Source organism: Monopterus albus, unplaced genomic scaffold (genome assembly GCF_001952655.1).
Source record: "Monopterus albus unplaced genomic scaffold, M_albus_1.0 scaffold270.1, whole genome shotgun sequence".
NCBI classification, from domain to species: domain Eukaryota; kingdom Metazoa; phylum Chordata; class Actinopteri; order Synbranchiformes; family Synbranchidae; genus Monopterus; species Monopterus albus.
The window spans coordinates 1,545,852-1,565,931 of NW_018128150.1; the positions used below are offsets into that span (position 1 = coordinate 1,545,852).

Here is a 20,080-nt window from a genome sequence, read left to right on the forward strand (position 1 = left end):
AAAAATAGAAAAATAATATTATTAATTTATAAAGCTTAGTAAATTAAGGTTTTGCAAACTGATAGAAATGTGTGAATGTCAGGGGTTTTGTATGTGAGTCAGTTTTCAGGAGGGGAGAGGAGAAGGGACTTTGCTGGTGTCTGGAACACTGAGAGCAGTCTCAGGTTCAAGCTCAAAGCTAATATTTACAAAGGAGGCAGAGGATGCCTCTGGCTGCTCCACAGTAGCAGAACAAGGAGATGTGGGACCATTCTGATGACATCTGCGCTGCTCTGCGAACTGGTGCTCCGCCTCCTCGGACATCCGGTTCTCCTGCTCTTCCTCCTCCTCCTGCAGGAAGACATCAGTGTGTAGCGTTTAACACTTGATATTTTAATAGTTCTTGCTCCTGCCCCTGTGTAAACATCCTTTAAGGTGTGACTGGCATTAAGCTCAAGGCTGTGTCCTACCTCTTTCTTCATACGGTAGTACTCATCAATAGCATACTGGTATTTAGGAGTAGTAATGCCAAAAAGAGAGGCTAGACTCTCTCCCATGTAGTCGCACACTACAAAGGAAACACACATTCCATACAGTAAGATGATAGATAGATATTGTACAGTGTTATGGCTGTTGGCAGGAAATACTTCATGTAGCATTGTCATAGCAGAGCTGAAGCAACTGTAACTGAATGTGCTGCTGGTTGTGGAGGGGATGTGACGTGCTCTCCATGATGTTCAACATTTTGTGCAGTATCCTCCTCTCCATAACCAGCTCCCGAGTCTCCAAAGAAACTCACTAGAATGAATGCTAGATATTACAGTAGACCATTTTACCTGAGATTGTGGAGGTGGCCATTCTCCACATTTGGAACCAGACATATGGACCCCATGTCAGTTTGGACTGGAACACATAAGAAGAGAGATATGACAATTAGATCACACATCTGTTGGTCAAGCACAAAAGCACAAATTTAACATAAGATTACTCCTCAGACCCCAATATAAATATTTAAACATTTAATGACGGTAAAGGAGTGCAGATAGAAAGGTCTCTGGCCAGATGTGATCCAAGGACGGTGTAGATCCTGTTCAAACTTTTAAATTCCTGGGCCAACAGTGTGCTCCTGTGTAAATGTATAAATCCACGTACAAGGGTTCAAAATGCAATATGAGAACTAGAACAGCATGTTACCTGCGGTTCAAAAGTGAGACTCCTGATAAACAGTATGTATAGTAAAACAAACGGCACTACTTGGGTTCAGTTTCATTTCAGTTAAACACATGCTTCTGATCCCTACTACTCAAGTTCTAGTTTTTTTTTAAGAGGTGAGTGCTACCATGTACCACTGTCTTTATTCAAAGTAACTCTAGCTGTAGCCACAATCAAGTTTTTAAATATCCTGCTTATAATATACTAGTTAAGGGCCTTATGCAGTATTTGACTATTTCAGACTTGTTTAACAGTCTTAAACTATTTACCAGACTAGAATGGATCTGCAAGTGACCCACTATTCATGTTTTAAGAAAAGCTGTCTCCCCACACATGCCTGAGGACAGGAAAAACACCACCCAACAGAACTTACATTTTAGGTTGTTTCACCATCTATAAAACCCCAATCAATCTAGCGAAGTGACCGTAAAACCTTTTTATATCAGCCTACCGGATCTACAGCAGTGACATCTTTCTTCAGTGGTTGCTGTTCCTCCTCCTCCTCCTCTTCGTCAGTGCTGTATTCCTCCATAGTTTCTCCACTGGCAAAGTGGATTGTCCTACGGGGCACCTTCACTCTCTCCTTCCTCAAGGCAGAGTCTCCCATCTCCACGCTTTCAAAGACTGTCGGCTCTCCCGGACTCTGCTAATCATTCAGAATAGACAATCCGTCTAATTGATGTCATCACCATCGTTTTAATATACAGTATATGATTAACAGTTGTACAAATGTCTTAATGGAGTTTGCCAAATAAACCACAAGAGTGTAGGACACGTCAGATGAAATGTTAACGTTATAAATAAAACAAATTTACCAAAGTTATCTAACTGACGTTGTATGTGGATAAATTATTTTTCTCCAAATGTACTACAGCTGCACATGGACTTAAGTACAGTAACTGCATCGCCCTAAAGTCTTTGGCAAAACCTTTTTACCACTAAAACAATGCTTAGTTAACGATGGTACGTTTCTTAGCTACTTTGTGTTTGTTGACTGTTAGTTAGCTTCTCAGCTAAGGAAGTAATTAGCTATTGATCGAATTAGTCTTTGTTTTATCTTTTACAAATACGAAAAGTTTCGAAAGCTCTACAGCGCGAACTAACTTTTTCAGTTTCCATAGTTTGTCCCAAGGAAACGTTGGCATTAGTTATATAAAACGACACATCTGCCATCTGTCAATCCTGTCACCTCGCTACGATCCGTTTATCGGTGTTTCGCTAGCAACACTTCCTGTGTCATTTGTTCAGAATAAAAGCTTTTCACACTAAAAGCGGTTATTTGACAGTGCAATTCTGGATGTTCTCGTGTTTGGTGGTGTTCTGCAGAAGATGACCCCTTCCCACTTTCGTTAAGTGGCGAGTAGCCAGTGTGGAAGTTGAGTCATCAAACTGTCAGTCCAAATTGAGTTTTGAGTCCAAGTCACCAATTAATTCGAGTCAAGTCTGAGTGGAGTCAGAGTCATCATTGTATTCATTAAACACAACTGACACCGCTCTCGCCATTTTATATTACAACCTTTCTAACAGTGTATTGTATCACCATCACCCATTGCTCTGCAGTTTGATACATAAAAATATTTATACGCTTGGATGGAAGTGTGCTGGATACAGCTTGGTGCGAGTGAACAGGTTTAAATATCAATATCTTAGCAAAAATTTAAATGGGGCTTTTACTTATAATGACATGTCCTTATATGTCCATCACTATATGCTGTGGTGAAGTACAATTATAAGGTGTTACTACCACCAATGGTTTTTTTTATTCCATTAAATTGCCCAGTAAGCCATGTGTTTTAGCCAGGTATGGTGTGTTATATGTAGGCTTATGTAACCAGAGTTCAAGAAACGTACAATTTACTTTGAAAATCAGGAGGACTGGAGATGCTCTACTGCTGGAGTTTTTAAACTATATATATTTGAATCAGTTTAGGCTGTGCCAGCTAACCCAAGTTAAAGCATAAGTGTTCTTTTTAATCAAATATACACTAAGTATTAGTAGCCAAAATTGTATTTCGAAAGTATTGACCGGAAGCTGTATTTGGCCGATTTGCCAGGCTGCCAGCGAGAGGGCTCTTGTTTTGGTCCTGCCGACCCCACTTACCAAAATGACAGCGAAGAAGTCTGGTTCACGACTGGAAACGGATATAGAGCGGTGCCGTTCGGAGGGACAGTGGGACAAGATACCGGAGCTGGTTCGACAGCTCTCGACCAAACTCATTGCTAATGGTAGGAAACGTGCGGCTTTCTAGTTGCTCGTTCATTCAGCTGTAGAAGGCCTTCATCTCGGTCTCAGTCCCCGGTGCTTCCTGACGGCAGCAGCCGATGCTGGCAAATCTCAGACACTGTGTTTTGTTTAGAGCCAGTTAGCTAGCAAAGGTCAGGAAAGACGCTTTTTTTCTCTGGGAATTGTACCACTTTTATGCAGTTTGGTGTGTACACGCTAAGTTACTTTGAATTGTAATATATGAGGAACTTACTCTAACAATTAGTTCTAATGATCTGACAGCGGTGTTCCCTGGCTTGTTCTGCTCCTGTCAGGAGGAAGTACTGTCACATTTTACTAAAGTCAAACTAGAGACAGTCTGACTTTAGTAATATTAAATTGATTATTAAAGTCGATTTTACCAGAAGAATAGCATTTTAGTTATATCCCCCAAATTAGCTCCAGAACAGTTTCACGTTTGCTCAAATCACATAACATTGAAAACTGGCAGATTTACAAAAGAAAGATTTGCATTGCAGTTAGCTTTACCGAATGTAGCCAGTGTGGTTATTACATGCTAGCTGTCAAACTATCAGATGCTACTGATGCTGAATGACAATGATGCAATGCAGACATTACCCTATAGCCATTATAAACTCCCACTTGGATGCATATGGCGTCATCAACATTGTCTTATTTTTAGTAGTTGAAAGTAACCAAGTACATTTATTCAAGGACTGTGCTTTTGTACTAACAATTTTGAGGTGTCTGTAGTTTACTTGAGTACTTTGAGTTTGTGCTACTTCATACTTAGACTTCACTACATTTTAGAGGCAAATGTTGTGCTTTTAACTCCACTACATTTATTTTTCAGCTTTAGTTACTAGTTACATTTTGGAACCAGATTGATTCAAAAATTAAAGTGTAATAATTAGACTATTGGTCTCTGGTCGAAAATTCACAGGCTACCCAACAGAAATTCAAATCATAAGTATAAGCTCGTTAAAACTAGCTCCTCTTTACCAGCTGCAACATAAAATGTAATGAACACAGTAATGCAGCATAAGATATGTGTTACTCTTAAATGCACCATTCTGCTTAATGAGGACTTTTAGTGCTTTTAAGTATGTTTTGGTGCTAATACCTTTGTACTTTTACTTAAGTAACATTTTGAGTCCACTTTTACTTGTAACAGAGTATTTTTACACTGTTGTATTGCTCCTTTTACTTAAGTAAGTGATCTAAGTACTTCTTCCACCACTGCTAATTTTATCATTTCTATTCTGATATGAACAGATATAGGAAAAAGGAAAATCTATGTTTTGAAACTTACAAAAGTAATTAGCATTATTTAGTAATTAGTTAGACAACTTAGTTCTTTTCTTGCCTATGTTCAGTGTGGTTTAACCAGTGATACAACCTTTCTCCATTTAAAAAGACTGAGCAACTGATTATAAGACTGCAGATGCCTGTGATACTGATTGAAGATAATAGTCTGATACAATTTTGCTCAAATCTCTTTATATACCACTTTTGAGGGTTACCTATCATTTTGTTCATACCATCTTTTATCTATAGAGTGGTAGAATAAAGAATAATTCAGCCATTTTTGCCTCAATTTTATTGTGTGGCAAAACAAAGACATGCAGATATGCATGACAGAAGAGGTTTTAATGTCACCCTGCCACCACAGAAAGTAGCCTAGGAAGTCTGCTTGTGGTAGCTAATGCATCTCATTGTATAAAGGCTTTCAGTGTAATTAATATCTCCTATTTGGTCACTGGCATCTTCCTGTCATGATATAGTGGATTCAAAAAGTATTCAGACCCTTTCAAGTTTTACACATTTTGTTATGTTTCAGAATCATCTTAAAATGGATTCAGTAACATTTTTTCCTTGATACTGTAGGAGTAGGATGCACCAGAGCTCAATTGAAAGTGTCATAGCTCAATTGAAAGAATCTGACTACTTATATAAATGGGATATTTCAGTCTTTTATTTTGAATGCATTGTCAAAACACTCAAAACTTGTTTTCACTGTATCACTGTGGAATGTTGTGTGTATATTGATGAGGAAAAAATTTAATTGAATCCATTTTAAGATCATTCTGAAACATAGCAAAATGTGGAAAACTTGAAAGGGTCTGAATACTTTCTGAACCCACTGTACCTGTGTGACACTGTGATGCAGTTAATCACCTCGAGAAGCCACACGCTGAGCTCTGTCTTTAAAAAGAAAGAAAAAGTGGCAGCTGAGCGACCACAGCCAGGAGTGTGATCCAAGAAAGAGCTCCTTGTCTGCAACAGACTAACAAAAAGTTGTGATATCAAAGTCAAAAAACATAAACCTTGTAATTTTAGTGTAAACTACAAACCTTAATGCGATTCCAAAGGTTTTAGTCTGTGACATTTTAAAAATGTCTTGACTTTAATAGTGACCAGTTAGAACAACCACCATGTGATGTTTCTCGACTTTCAGTGGACTTTCATTTATTTTCATTATTTCCAGCTTTATTTTGCCATCTTCAGTTTAGTGAGAAATTTCTGGGCATGTCATAACTGTATAGAATAAATGTGATTATACAGTCATGTACACTAAAATTTAATGATTCAGAATGACTGTTATTTGTTATTACCACACTCAAAACAAGGATGCCTGCTATTTTGCAGAAGATGTGAATACTGCAGCAGACTGCTGACTGTTCGGAAAAATGCTGCCATTGCTCAATGTTGGTGTGATAGTACTTTGACATATGAGCATTATTAACTGAGGTCAGTGACTGGGATCAGATTAGCAAGCAAGCAAAATGTATTTATATAGCACCTTTCTAAACCTACGTTACAAGGTGCTTTCCAGTAAAACATAAAAATAATAAAAATAAATACGTTTTGAGAAGTGATCCTATGCAGTGAGCCCGAACTGAAAAAGCTCGGTCTCCCCAATGTTTCCATCTGGACTTCAGTACTTCCAGGAACAACTGATTAGAAGACCTAAGTGTCCTTTCTGGAGCATAAAAACGCACAAGCTCAGAGATATATGAAGGTGCTAGATTATGTACAGCCTTATAGACAAACATCAGCAATTTAAAATCAATCCTAAAACAAACAGGAAGCCAATGGACTGGAGTCCAGAACTGGAGTTATATGCTCATGGCGCCGTGTATTAGTCAAAAGACGAGCTACTGCATTTTGGACCAACTGGAACTGGGACAATAAGGCGTGAGAAATGCCAGTATACAGTGCATTACAATAATCAAGTTTAGAGCTAATAAAGGCATGAATTGCCTTTTCAAAATCACTAAAGGAAAGTGTTTAACCTTAGCCAAAAGTCTCAGATGAAAAAAGCTGGCTTTGACCACAGATTTTATCTGTTCGTCCAGCTTAAGAGCACCATCAAATACCACCCCAAGATTCCTCACATGAGGCCTCAGGTAGGGGGCCAAAGAGCTAGGAATATCAGAATTAGTGACACCAGAGTTTCCAATTAAAACACATTCTGTCTTACTTTCATTAATATGTAAGAAATTATATGATAACCATGCCTTAATGTCCTTCAGGCAATTCATCATATCTCGCCTTCGCGACTTAGTGGGCTTAAAAATGTGCCACCAAGATGCACATACCGCAAAAGAACCAAATAGTTAAGTTCACATAACTGAAGAAAACTCAATATAACACAGGTCAAATTCCATGCACACAGCTATAGAAAGAAAGTCACTTTCGGCTCTTCAGGGGCCACCACAGCAAATCACCACACTGACGAATTGCATGTTGACATTTGGCATGTGTTTTATGCCGGATGCCTTTCCTGCCACAAACCCGGCCCGCAGCAGTGAGAGCGCTGCACCTTAACCACTAGCCTCCCAGGGACGGCTACTCATGTACATACTTAACCTAATTCCTCAGCTGCTCCACAGCAACTGCTTAAATAGCACCATGGTCTGGATCAACCCTCCCCCAGACTACACCATTTCCCAAGTCCTACAGGTAGATCCATACTTCTGTCCTTACACACATCAATTTCTCTGAATTTATTTTAAACATTTAACATTCAACAGCATCACTGACTTTTAAGGTATACATACAACTCTCAATCCCTAGAATTTACACATTCTAATCAATTCATGAAACCACTTGGGGTGGCTGTGGCTTACGAGGTAGGGCAGTCGTCTTCTAACCAGCAAGTTGGTGGTTCGACTCCCGGTCTCCCCGCATGCCTAAGTGTCCCTGAGCAAGACACTGAACCCCAAATTGCTCCCGGTGGTTCGACTGGCGGCAGTCTCTCGTGCCTCAGATCAGCAGATCAGCTTCTTCTGGAGGCACCAAGGGCCAGGCGGAAAACTAGGGGGGACAGAGCCTTTGCTGTGATAGGTCCAAACCTATGGAATGCCTTGCCGCTTTATATTAGGCAGGCCCCCTCACTGCCCACTTTTAAGTCTTATTTGAAGACCTATTTTTATTCACTGGCGTTTGATCAGGAATGACACTCTGTCCGTGGTGTTAGTGTTTATATTATTGTTTATAGCTTTTTATGTGTTGTTTTTATATTTGTATGATATGTTAAGTGCTTTGGTCAGCTGTGCTGTGGTAAAGCGCTATATAAATAAAGTTGAGTTGAGTTGAGTTGAGAGGCAATTCATCAAGGTCTGTACTGAGTTGCTCTTCTTGACATTCAATGGCAGATAAATTTGAATATCATCTGCATAACTGTGAAAAGACAACCCAAGAGTGTGACCTTGAGCATGAATAGGCCCACTCACAAGCTGGGTCAAATTAAAAGAGTCAATAATGTTAATAAAATCCTTAACCATGGGGTCCGTTGGACAGAACACATGAATATTAAAATCCCCCCAAATTAAAATTTTGTTATATTTTAGCATGATTCCAGCAAGGAAGTCAGAGAACTCACAAATAAAATCTTTATTGAATTTAGGGGGGCGATAAACTACCACACACAAAATAGGACAGTTCACCTTTATCACAAACAGTTGCATTTCAAAGCTGGAATAAGCATCTATTGTAATTTGCCAACAATCAAAACAATTTCTAAAAATTGTTGCCACACCACCACCTCTCCCTGTAATCCTCGGAGAGTTAAAAAATGTACAGTCCAGGGGAAGGAGTTCAGAGAAGGTTTCCAATTCACCAGGCTTCAGCCAAGTCTCAGTTATAATAGCATCAAATCCAGGCCCTGAGCAGAGAAGAAGTCCTTTAGGATAAAAGTCTTGTTCGCTAGCGATCTAGCGTTAATAAGAGCCATCTTCAAAGTTGACCGCCTGGCCAGTAGATGCGCCGCCCGTTCCAACAGGCATAAATTAGCCCAAGCTGCGCCCCTCATAGAATGTCGTTGAATTCTGTGCTGGTCAAAAGTGGACCGATGAGTGGACCGGTACAATGGGCTGGAGCCATCTGTAGCATTCCTTACGAACATTCAAAATAAAGGGATGGTCAAGATTTAAATTATATCCACCGTTAAAAAAGTGAAGATCAGGGCCAGGACAATGCCCCAGGTAGGCCTTAAGCCTCACCAACACCCCTTCTCTCTTTCCTTGTCTATGGCCCTTCCTCTGTGGAAGACCGCAGGGTAAACGGCAACGATGGGATGGAACAGCCGCTAGAAATGGAGGAAGGCTCTTTGGCTTTCCTGGCTTGAAAATGAGCAACTTCTACATTGAGGCCCTAATACTAATAAGGGTAAAGCGATCATATACCAAGGCAGATGAGCTGTTATGAAAACAGTGTAAAAGACATATTAAAATAAACCACAAACACAACAGCCACAGATGGCCAGCCACATACACTGGTGCCATCTTGCTAGTTCTATAAAATTAAAGTGCTGAGTAGCACGATTGGTAGTCACATATGAACACTTACATAATTCTGGAGCCAGCAGCAGTGTTTCTCTGTTTGTTGACTTACTTCCTACAGTCTCATTCAAGCTGCACACACTAGGAGCACCCTTAAAGTGGCCACACTGGTACTGGATTGTCCAAGTGCTGCCAGAGATCAATTTTACTGCATATCAATACATTTTAGATTGATCTTAGAACCTTATACAGTAAATCTAGACTAACAATGTATTGCCATTAGATTGAGCATAGATTTACCTTTTATTGGTTGATGGATTCAAACTGGCAGAGTGATCCTAGATTGACTATAGTACCTCAGGCCTGTTGTTGGAGTCATGAGGGTTGATGACCAATAGGTGCAGTGTCATTACTGCTCTTAACACACTCTTGTGTTTTCTGGATGTGCCTATGTAGATGATCTAGGGGAGCTGTTGCTGGGAGAATGCAAGCTTCAGACATACTTGAAGGAGAATCCCGTCAAACAAGGAGCCAGTCCCAGAGGCCCACAACCTAAACTGGTGGAGGTCAGGAAACACCTCACTGCTGCTCTGGATAGAGGAAACCTCAAGGTGACCATGGAAGGAAGCATGTAGTAGTCACTTTCTTTATTATTTATTGGACAAATTGATGTTTGTATTGCCATTTAGTGTCAAAATAATGTGGTTCATGCAAGGTTTTCAAAATCAGTACATCCAAATACTGTATGAAAATTTGAGCCCAACCCAGTTTCTTTTTTTTTTTGAATATTTTGACTTTAAATTCTATTTTCCGCCCTTCAGGCCGATTACATTCAAGAAGCCAGCCTACTGATGGCCAAACTGTGCTATGTGGAAGGAGAATACAGAGATGCTTTAGGTAATGCCGCTCTGCTTTGGTTCTTGTACTTACATTTTTTTTTTCTCTGCCCATTTTTTTTAATCAAAAAAGTGCCATTAATTTTGTGAACACCAATACTAGAGTACTGATCATTTTATTCATTTATACTTCATTTCTTTGATAGGTCACTACAGCAAGGTGAATCTGGATGACATGCAAATGGTGGGAGCGCCTGTGTATAGACTGTCTATGATGGCAGAGGCCTATGCTACTAAAGGTACAAACACACCTGCACACTCGTATCTATAGACTAAAGATGCACCAGTAGATTGGCTGGTGATCAGAATTGGCCAAATTTTAGCTTAACCGGCCAAGACCAATGACCAACCGATTCGTCTGAGATACCCAATTCTGCAAGGGTTAGATTTACATGCACATTGGTTCAAATCTCACACACAGACTGGCATAGGCCAAAAGCGTAGTGTGTGCAGCACCTAGCATCTGGCATGCACCTCTGTACCCAGCGTGTGTTCACTTGCACTGCACTTGGTATACAAAAAGTCCACAGAGGAGCCTACAGACTCACCTTGGAGAAAGGAAAACTACAGTCCAAAACTAGTACACAGTGAGGGAGTTGCTGATTACAGATGAAATGCATGTACAGTATATCCAACACATGCAAAAAGTCAGCAAAACAAAAACAACACACACGTTAAAAAGACCTGCTTGTTCAAAGTAGGACTGAGGTAACGGACATTCTTCTGTTACTATAACCTGTTGCACCTGTTTATATTTTTAGGTGGAGGGTGGTTTAAAAATATGTGAGAGAAAGACAAATGTGAAACTCATTTAATTTGATACAATTTAATTTTTCTTTAAAGAAAAGTTACAAAAATATCTGTGTATGCTGTATGAAAGAAAATCAGAATCAGCAGGTCAGACTTGGAAATAAATTAGAATTGTTCAGGTAAATTGCAGTCAGTACATCTGTACTACAGGTGCATCTAAAAAAATGGACTATTGTAAAAAACGATTTTCTGTAATTTAATTCAAAAAGTGAAACTCTCATATACCAGATTCATTTCTTATCAAATATTTCAAGTCGTTTTTTGTTTTAATTTCAATGATTATGGGTTGTACGTCATGAAAATCAAAAATCCAGTATATTAGAATATTAGACCAATCAAAAAGGATTTACAGTACAGTAATGTCCAACTTCTGAAAAGTGTTCATTTATGCACTCAATACTTGGTCGGGGTTCCTTTAACATCAGTTACTGCACCAGGCATGGAGGTGATCAGTCTATTCACTGCTGAGGTGTCACTGAAGACCAAGTTGCTTAGATAGAAGCCTTCAGCTCATCTGTATTATTGGGCCAGGTGTTTCTCATCTTCCTCTTGACAGCGCCCCATAAGTTATTCAAACTCCAAATGAAATATTCACATTTTTGATTTTCATTAGCTGTAAGATGGAATCAGTGAAATGAAAACAAAAATAACTTGAAATATTTCACTTTAAATGTAGAAAATATGGGAGTTCACTTTTTAAATTAAATTAGAAACTAAAAATTAAAAAGTAATTTCTACCATATTCAGATTAAATTTGAGATGCATCCAGTCATCTTTTTATATCTCATGTCCTCCTCAACATCACTTGACCTCCAGTAGCATCTAGTCTGGTCTAATCTCTGCAGTACTGCTCTGGTCCACGTGGTAGTAGCACAGTGCCACTGCTGATCAGCTGCTGTGAAACAACCTGAAATACATATGAATACATGGACACAGTCACACATAAGGCATGTCTGTCTGTTTGATTTTTAATTATGTACATTCACTTTTCCTTTCTTGTCGCCACTTTAATTGTCAGCTGACAGACCACAGTTAAACTGAATAAAACTGAATTGGCCAGTTGAAGTAGAGTAACCATAGCATGTCCTTGATAATGAATAAGATATGAATGTGTGAACTGTGAATTATTTATTATGTTTTAAGGCACAAAATAGATTGGTTACTAATCATCAGTAAGAGATGATCCAGTGTCAAACTACCCTAAGCAACTCAATCAAAAATATGAAATACTATATACCAGTGCTGACAGACTGAAATGAATACCAGGCACTGACGTAGTAGCTAACTCATGCATGTGCTACTCAGTGTTTGTTTTTCTGTCACCCTGAGCACTCTTTCTCCCTCTCTGCCCCAGGACTGTGTCTAGAGAAGGTCCCAGCTGTCTCTCCATCTCTGTCCAATAAAAACACTGGGTCTCCATTGTCCAATAGGAGCACAACAGAGCAGGAGCAGGAAATCATCACCTGCTATGAGAAATCTGGAGACATTGCTCTGCTCTACCTGCAGGAGGCTGAGAAGGTGTGTGTGGCTGCGGGTGTCTCACCAGTGTTCACCAAATGCTTTGTTAATGCCTGGACTCCCAAGTGTTGTGCTATAACCGTGGGTGTGTGATGAGTATTCTGCTGACAGTGTGCACATTTGAGTAGGTGGACGTTACCACCCAAGACAGCCAACTGGCAAACAAATCTCTTCCTCTTTATTTGGAGAATATTTCAATAGACGCACAGACTGAGTTGGTAAACAACAGGTAAGTGCACTAAAACACAGGATACAGTCCCAGCATTCATATTATGCAAACCCCACTTCCAGAAGTTAGGATATTTTCCAGAATGCAATAAAAAATCAAATTTGTTATTTGTTAATTCACTTGAACCTTTATTTAACTGACAAAAGTACAAAGAAGAGGTTTTCATTGTTTTCACTGACCAACTTCATTCCATTTTGTGACTATAAACAAATTTAGAATTTGATGCCTGCAAAACACACACAAAAGAGGCCTGTTTACTACTGTGTTACATCACCTTTCCTTCTAATTACACATTTTAATTGCTTGGGAACTGAGGATACTAATTGTTGCAGTATTTCAACTAGAATTTCAACTAGAATATTGGCCCATTGTTGCTGGATACAAGACTTCAGCTGCTCAGCTGTCCGTGGTCGCTGTGGTCTGATTCTCTGCCTCATGATGCGTCATACGTTTTCAAAATGACACAGATCTGGACTGCAGGCAGGCCAGACAAGCACATGCACTCTGTCTATGAAGCCACACTGTTGTAGTGCATGCAGAATGAGGCCTGGCATTGTCATATCCATGGACTTCCTGGGAAAAGACGTTGCTTTGATGGCAGCATATCGCTCTAAAATTCCAATATACTCCTCCCAATCAATGGTACGTGTATGCAAGTCACCCATGCTGTGGGCACTGATGCACCCCCACACCATCACAGATGCTGGCTTTTGCACCTTTCACTGATAACAGTCTGGATGCATCAGTGGACTGTGTTAGGTGAGAACTCCTCCCAAGCCCATGTAGCTATTTTCATCACAGCAGCATGACCGTTTGTCATGTAGTGCAATGCCTCCTTTCATCATTCAACAATGGTTTTCACCCTTGGCCTTTACGCACTGAGGTTTCTCCACATTCCCTTCATCTTTTCAGAACATTATGTTCTGTAGATGGTGAAAGACCTAAATTGTTTGAAATCTTGTGTTGAGAAATATTCTTTTTGAACTGACTGACAATTCTCACGAAGTTTGGCACAAAGTGATGCCACGACCTGTCCTTGATTGTAAAGACTGATCCTTTGGTGGATCCTCCTTTTATACCCAGTCACGATACTCTCACCCATTCCCAATTAACCTGCTAGTTTTGGAATCTTCCAGAACGGTGTTATTGGAATATTCTATAAACTTTTCAGTTGTATTTAGCCTCTGTCACAACTGTTTATGAATGTGTTGCAGGCAACAGATTTGTTTCTATTTACAAAATGCAGTTGAGTCAGTGAAAACACAGAAAACTTTTTCTTTGTCCTTTTGTCACTTAAATAAAGGTTCAAAGTGAATTAATAAATGCAAAATATTCCATCTTTTCCTGAAACAGGGTTAATGTTTATCATGTGAGATGTACTACATTATATTCAGAGGTGTTCCTAATATTCTGATCCTCTCGTGTATGTAGGACAAAAATATAGAGACACCTCTAAATATAATGTAGTCCAATATTTAACTATGACATTAATAATAAACATATAACTGAATTTATTTATACATTTATGACAATTTCACCAAAAACAAACATTTTAAGCTTCATAAATACAGAGGCACACACACAAGGTGGAAGTGTTGCATTGAAGTGCTTACAACTATACAGGTGTAATAACAGGTGAGTGTATAACACAGAGAATAGTAACATCCTCAAACACTCTAACCAAAATAGGGGTTTTTGCTTGAGAAATTACTTGAACAATGAATCTGTTGTCAAAATAATTTTCAACTTGATTAGGGAATCAAGTATTCAAAGAAAATTTTAGCTCAATCCCCAACATCATTGCTCCTCATACACAAACGAAACTAGCAGACAAAATTTGATCTGCCTTGCAAATTAATAGTGTAAGATTAAAAAGTTGTCAGTTTTAATACAAAATTAAGCTGAAGCAAAGGTGACTTTCCACAATTCATTATTTTTTAGTTAACTATATTTTTCATACTGTCAGGGGCACATTATTCTCAAACATGGGAACCTACCTTTTGCATTATTATTGAGTACATTAGGGTGTCAAACTCAATGACACAGGGGCCAAAACTCAAAGCACACTTTAGGTCACGGGCCAAACAGGATAAACATTTATTTTACAGACTAAAACTAAACGTTTTTTGAACATAAATATGAATCGAAACAGACCGGATACAATATTATTCCAAAATAAATAAACTTGAACTTAAAATCACCAACCCTATTTCTGCTAAGCCTTACATTAACAAACACCTGCTTTTTGTCTGGACACCAGACGTCACACACTTTCATCATGCAGCTCTTCAGAAACTCTCCCTCGGTAAATGTCCGGGCTGATTTTCTCCTCTGCCCCAATAAAACTTCTTTCACAGCAGCTTCACTGGGTGATTTCACTTTGGTGAAAACGTCTGCTGTGATGTCAGATTCCTCTTCAACAACTTTCCTCTTGGCCATTGTTAGGGGCTAGCTTTGACCTGAAATTAGGGTTGTATACATCAACAGACGCTTGATTGATCTGATGTAATTGATGCGGGAATGATCGCAGGTAGCCTATCGTTCGGTAAGGCAGCTGTTGCGCTGCATTATGGGATTTGTAGTTTGTGTGTTATCGGCGCTTCATATCGCCGGGCCATTAAAAAAAAGATATATAAAATGATCTCGTGGGCCGGATGTGGCCCACGGGCCTTGAGTTTGACACATGTGGTGTACATTAACAGATTTGTGACCCTTTCTTATACAGATTACACATCTTAATTTAAGTTAGGAGGATTGAGGTGAAACTTTCTCTGTGATTTGTCATAAATGTTGGGCTTCTTTCTTTTTCCCTGCATTTGCTTTTCTGCAGGCATTGTCAGCAGGGATTCAGAACCGCAGCCCAAAGCCAGGCCCGACAGCCCAGGACCTGGAGCTAGGATACTTCCTGGAGACAGGCCTGCAGAGAGCCCATGTCATCCACTTCAAGAATGGGTAAGAGAGGAAAACAGGTGGTGGTGGCAGATGTAACAGGCAGGTAAATGAAAATCAGAGAGTTACCCTTCACTTACTTCAGTACCACAAAATGTTTTTAACAGTAGTTACACTGATCTTAAAGTTTGAACTTTTCCATTTTTAGAAAAGGCTTCAGCTGCCCCACCAGAAACTAAGAACAACTGTTTTTGGGTACTTCTCACCCATTTTGCAGTTATTGTGTTACACAGCTGATGACAGGTGGTTAAAAGCAGAAAGGTGTGAACATAGCCTAGCAACATACACAGCGCGGCTGAAAGTACTTCCCACAGTTACTTTTAGTCCCGCAGAGACGGTTGCAGGACTGCAGCAGCTGCTAATGCTGAAATGAATAGCTTTGTAGTGAACTGGATGAAAACTGTTTTGCACAGTGCATTCAAATTCAGTCCTGGTGCCAGGTATAAACACTTCATCACACAAGTAAAGTCAAATTTAAAAAAGAAAAGTTAGTTTAATGACAATCAACCAACATCATGTCTGTGCATAAGAACCATAAAAGCCTGCTTTCATAGAAAGAAAGAAAGAAAGAAAGTCACTTTCGGCTTTCCCTGTATAGGGGTCGCCACAGCGAATCGTCACACTGATGACTCGCATGTTGACATTTGGCATGTGTTTTACACAGGATGCCCTTCCTGACGCAGCCCTGATTCGAACCCTTAACCACTAGCCTACCAGGGACGGCTGCTTTCATAAAACATCTAAAACAATATAAACAAACATCAATTCCTGAGACATGAATGTGAATGTTGGGGAAATAATTAGCTGTTCATTGTTTTGGAACGTTAAAACTGACTTTTGCTACGTATGCTGTCTTGAAAACTGGAAAAGTTCTGATGCAGAGATGCCAGAATGTCATTCAGTGATGCTACTGAATAGTCACACATCCACTGACTCACACAGATTGAAACCTAAAATGTGTTGGACATACAATGTTGAATGCATATGTGTTTGTTCGGAGAAATTCACACATACGCAGACTATTGAGTGTTTCTTCCTGTTTCCTATCTATATTATCACAGCAACCTGACACAAGGCGTAGGTCGATTTCGGGAGATTCTTCGGGCTGTTGAGACCAGAACCACCCAGAACCTGCGCATGGTGAGGGATAGTCTGGGGGGGTTGGTGTTTGGTTAGCGATTAGGCAATGTCTCACTTCTTTTTGGGCTCCTCATTTGGCTTATTTGGAGGAATAGTTTGGCATTCTGGCATATATGTGAGAGTTAGATTTGGTCTCCACTGGCCTGTGAACCTCACATAGTCCTCCTCCAGCCATCCAACAGCCTAACACATAACTCTTTTTTTTTCTTATAACGTGTTTTTGTACAGATTAAACAAACATGATAGCTCATGTTAACAGGTGAGCATTTAGAAGAGCTGATGGGTGAATTTTGCAGAATCAGGCCTGTTTCAAGTCTTTATGCTTAAGCTAACCACCTCTCCTGGCTCCTGGTTTATAATTATCCTACAGATACAGGTCGGTTGTAGATCGTTTCAGTAATAAAACAAATGGGTATATTCTCCAAAATGTTGAACTGTTCCTTTAAACGTATTGCTGTTTCCTTAATAACCGTGTATTTACGCACTGCTGTGAATATATTTTAACCTCTAGAGTCCCTGCGTCCTCATATGAGGACCGCACAGCTTGGGTTTCCAAAGCTCAGGACTCTAGAGGTTAATGTCTGTTAGAATCAGTGATGGCACACCTAAACGTTAACTCATAAATAGTGACTAATTAGTAGACGTAATATTTAATATTGTGTATATGAAGGCGAAAGAATCCAGATTAGTCTGTGCAAGCTCCAAGTAAACAGACTGCTGCTGTGTTGGTGCCAGATCATCTTTGCCAAATGTGTGTGTGTGTGTGTGTGTGTGTGTGTGTGTGTGTGTGCGTGCATGCTTAGACCATAGCCAGACAGCTTGCAGAGATCTTGCTCAGAGGAATGTGTGAACAGAGTTACTGGTCTCCTCTGGAAGACCCACCTACAGTGTCACCATTGGACGATCCCACACGGCAGGGACACACTCACAGCAAGAACTACACCCTCAGCCGGCGCCCACGAGTATACTCAGGAGAGAAGTAAGTCACAGTGTGTTTTTGTTAGTGCTAAACTTGGAGGATGGAGGAAAATGGCCAAAATTACTCTAAAATTAAATCTGTTGCCAGTGTAGTTGTTTGGCACTTGTTCTCCTTATCACTTTTGTGTCAGTTGTCTCTTTTTTCATCCTTTTCTAACTCCTTCATTTCGACTCCCTCTGTCTCTCTCTCTCTCTCTCAGTTTGTTTTGCCCTCAGGAGAACACAGAAGAAGCTTTGCTGCTGCTACTCATCAGTGAGTCCATGGTAAGACACAAACACCCAGTGGAAAACAGTTCACACTCCTGACTAAGGCAGTGAGTCCTACAGTAGGATGGGAACCTTCATACTGTGATGTTTATTGACTGTAAACTCACATCTCTCTCTGTATGTGTTCCAGGCTAACCGTGATGCTGTCCTGAGCAGAATTCCTGAACACAATAATGATCGTATCATCAGCCTACAGTCGGCCTCTGTAGTGTATGACCTGCTGACTATAGCTCTGGGCAGGAGGGGGCAGTACGAGATGCTGTCAGAAGTGAGTAATCCCTTTGTTGGCTGCATAGTCATGGTCACAGTGGTTGTGAAAAGTGTTCAAGCCTATACACACAGCCACATTAATTTCCCTAAACATGTCTTATGGCTTTACAAAATTCAACATTAGCGCCACAAACATTTGACAGAATGAAGCTCATCAAAAATGTGGCACTAGTGAAATGTGTCCTGCTTCCACTGTGTCCAGTGTCTGGAGAGAGCCATGAAGTTTGCCTTTGAGGAGTTCCATTTGTGGTACCAGCTTGCCTTGTCGCTAATGGCAGCTGGCAAATCAGCTCGTGCTGTTAAGGTCCTTAAGGAGTGTATTCGTCTGAAGCCTAATGACCCCACCATCCCACTGCTGGCTGTCAAACTGTGTATTGGACCGCTGCACTGGGTGAGAAGCATCCTGCAGACATGAACTCAAACACAGCTAACTGCTGAAGCATCTTAGCAGTTTCACCTGTCCTTAAAGCAGGGATTGGGACTTTTGTTCAGGTTGTTTCTAGCTACTCTTCTGGACATTGGTCGATAACTCTATTTTCTGTAGTAATGCCCTACTTTGAGCACCTTGTTTGGTCCCTTGTTTCCTCTGTTTTCTGCCTTCCTCTGTCATTTTATATCTTTCTCTCTCATAATCCAGTTGGATGAGGGCGAGTGCTTTGCAAAGACTGTGATTGACATGGGGGAGAAAGCAGCTGAGTTCAGAGCCAAAGGCTACTTGGCCATAGGCCTGGTTTACAGCCTCAAAGCCACTGATGGTAAGTATGTACAGTATGTGTGTGTGTGTGTGTGTGTGTGTGTGCGCAGCACATCACATCACACAAAATGTTTTTACCTAGAAAGAACTGGGATTTAATTGTCAACTTAGGTCAGGGGTTTGAACCATCAGCCAACCTACTGTGAGTGAAGACAACATGCAAGCCCACACCAAGCCTGATATCTCCTGTTAAAACATACAGTAAAACATGCATCGGTTTCTTGTTTAGGTGATTTGTGATATGGAAACATGAGGACTTTAAAGACTCTACTGCAGTAAATACTGTTGCATTTCTCAGATGACCCTTGTATTTTTGTGTAATGTACCTGGCTGTTTTTCTCTCCCCGTCTCTGTCTCTCCAGCATCCTTGCGAAGCACACAGGAGGACTACCAAAGGAAGGCTTTGGGAGCTTTCCAGAGGTTGGGCATGAGCCATGTTGCTCTCTGTTTTCTCTTTTTCATCCATTTTCCTGAAAAGTATTTGTCAAAGCATAAACCAGTTTTGTTTCCTGTTTAAAAAATGAGGACCAGCTTAAAGGCTGTTTGCATTTTACCCTGTATAACGTGACCCTATATTTGCTTTTACCTTTTGTAATCTGGCACTCATTTGTGTCCTCAGGCAACTTCCAGTGTTGTAATGTCTGCAGCTAATAGTGCACATACTTGACTATAAATGGTGAAAGATCCTCATGTACGCATTATTTGTCACATTCTTTATGCTGCAGTACGTTATTTATTAATATGTTATTGTAGTTAATTGTGTCAAATAATGTTTAAATGTCCCGTGGTTTTATTTCTTTCACCTTGTAACACTTTGTTTTTGCCACCCTTTTACCATTTTTTTCTATTGCAGCGATCCAGTTTCCCCATGGGGATCTTTAAAGATTCATCTGATCCTATTAAATTTTTTATTCAGCATGCCTGAACACAAAATCTCCCTCCCTCTCTCTGTAGAGCTCAGAGTCTCTCTCCTACTGACCATCTAGCAGCCTTCTACTTGGCACTGCAGCTTGCTGTGTCCAGACAGGTAACACAATATATAGTACAAGCAGAGTGAATTCACTGTGA

The 20,080-nt window shown here is 40.1% G+C and overlaps 2 protein-coding genes across 5 annotated transcripts in view; one reads left to right on the forward strand and one right to left on the reverse strand.

The window, feature by feature from the left end:
- Positions 1 to 13: 13 nt before the first annotated feature.
- fam177a1 (family with sequence similarity 177 member A1) lies at positions 14 to 2,527 on the reverse strand. 4 transcript variants are annotated; one of them, XM_020621964.1, is made up of 5 exons: positions 2,296 to 2,527; positions 1,643 to 1,834; positions 816 to 882; positions 450 to 547; positions 14 to 330 (listed from the first exon to the last, which is right to left on the reverse strand). In XM_020621964.1, the coding sequence occupies exons 1-5, from the start codon at positions 2,362 to 2,364 to the stop codon at positions 106 to 108; spliced, it is 651 nt and encodes a 216-aa protein (XP_020477620.1). In that variant the 5' UTR covers positions 2,365 to 2,527; the 3' UTR covers positions 14 to 105. The 4 variants fall into 4 exon arrangements, with proteins under 4 accessions (XP_020477620.1, XP_020477623.1, XP_020477619.1 ...); XM_020621967.1 differs by having other exon boundaries at positions 1,643 to 1,837; positions 2,381 to 2,524; XM_020621963.1 differs by having other exon boundaries at positions 1,643 to 1,837; positions 2,296 to 2,521.
- A 765-nt stretch (positions 2,528 to 3,292) lies between these two features.
- The window catches only part of ttc7b (tetratricopeptide repeat domain 7B), a 30,237-nt gene continuing 13,449 nt past the window's right edge, over positions 3,293 to 20,080 (forward strand). The window contains exons 1-14 of the mRNA XM_020621962.1: positions 3,293 to 3,417; positions 9,658 to 9,812; positions 10,023 to 10,098; positions 10,244 to 10,336; positions 12,262 to 12,425; positions 15,485 to 15,606; positions 16,665 to 16,743; positions 17,547 to 17,722; positions 17,922 to 17,985; positions 18,119 to 18,256; positions 18,461 to 18,649; positions 18,896 to 19,013; positions 19,375 to 19,432; positions 19,967 to 20,039. Of these exons, the coding sequence (XP_020477618.1) occupies positions 3,297 to 3,417; positions 9,658 to 9,812; positions 10,023 to 10,098; positions 10,244 to 10,336; positions 12,262 to 12,425; positions 15,485 to 15,606; positions 16,665 to 16,743; positions 17,547 to 17,722; positions 17,922 to 17,985; positions 18,119 to 18,256; positions 18,461 to 18,649; positions 18,896 to 19,013; positions 19,375 to 19,432; positions 19,967 to 20,039 (1,626 nt within the window). The 5' untranslated portion in view covers positions 3,293 to 3,296. The remainder of the gene's footprint in view (positions 3,418 to 9,657; positions 9,813 to 10,022; positions 10,099 to 10,243; positions 10,337 to 12,261; positions 12,426 to 15,484; positions 15,607 to 16,664; positions 16,744 to 17,546; positions 17,723 to 17,921; positions 17,986 to 18,118; positions 18,257 to 18,460; positions 18,650 to 18,895; positions 19,014 to 19,374; positions 19,433 to 19,966; positions 20,040 to 20,080) is intronic.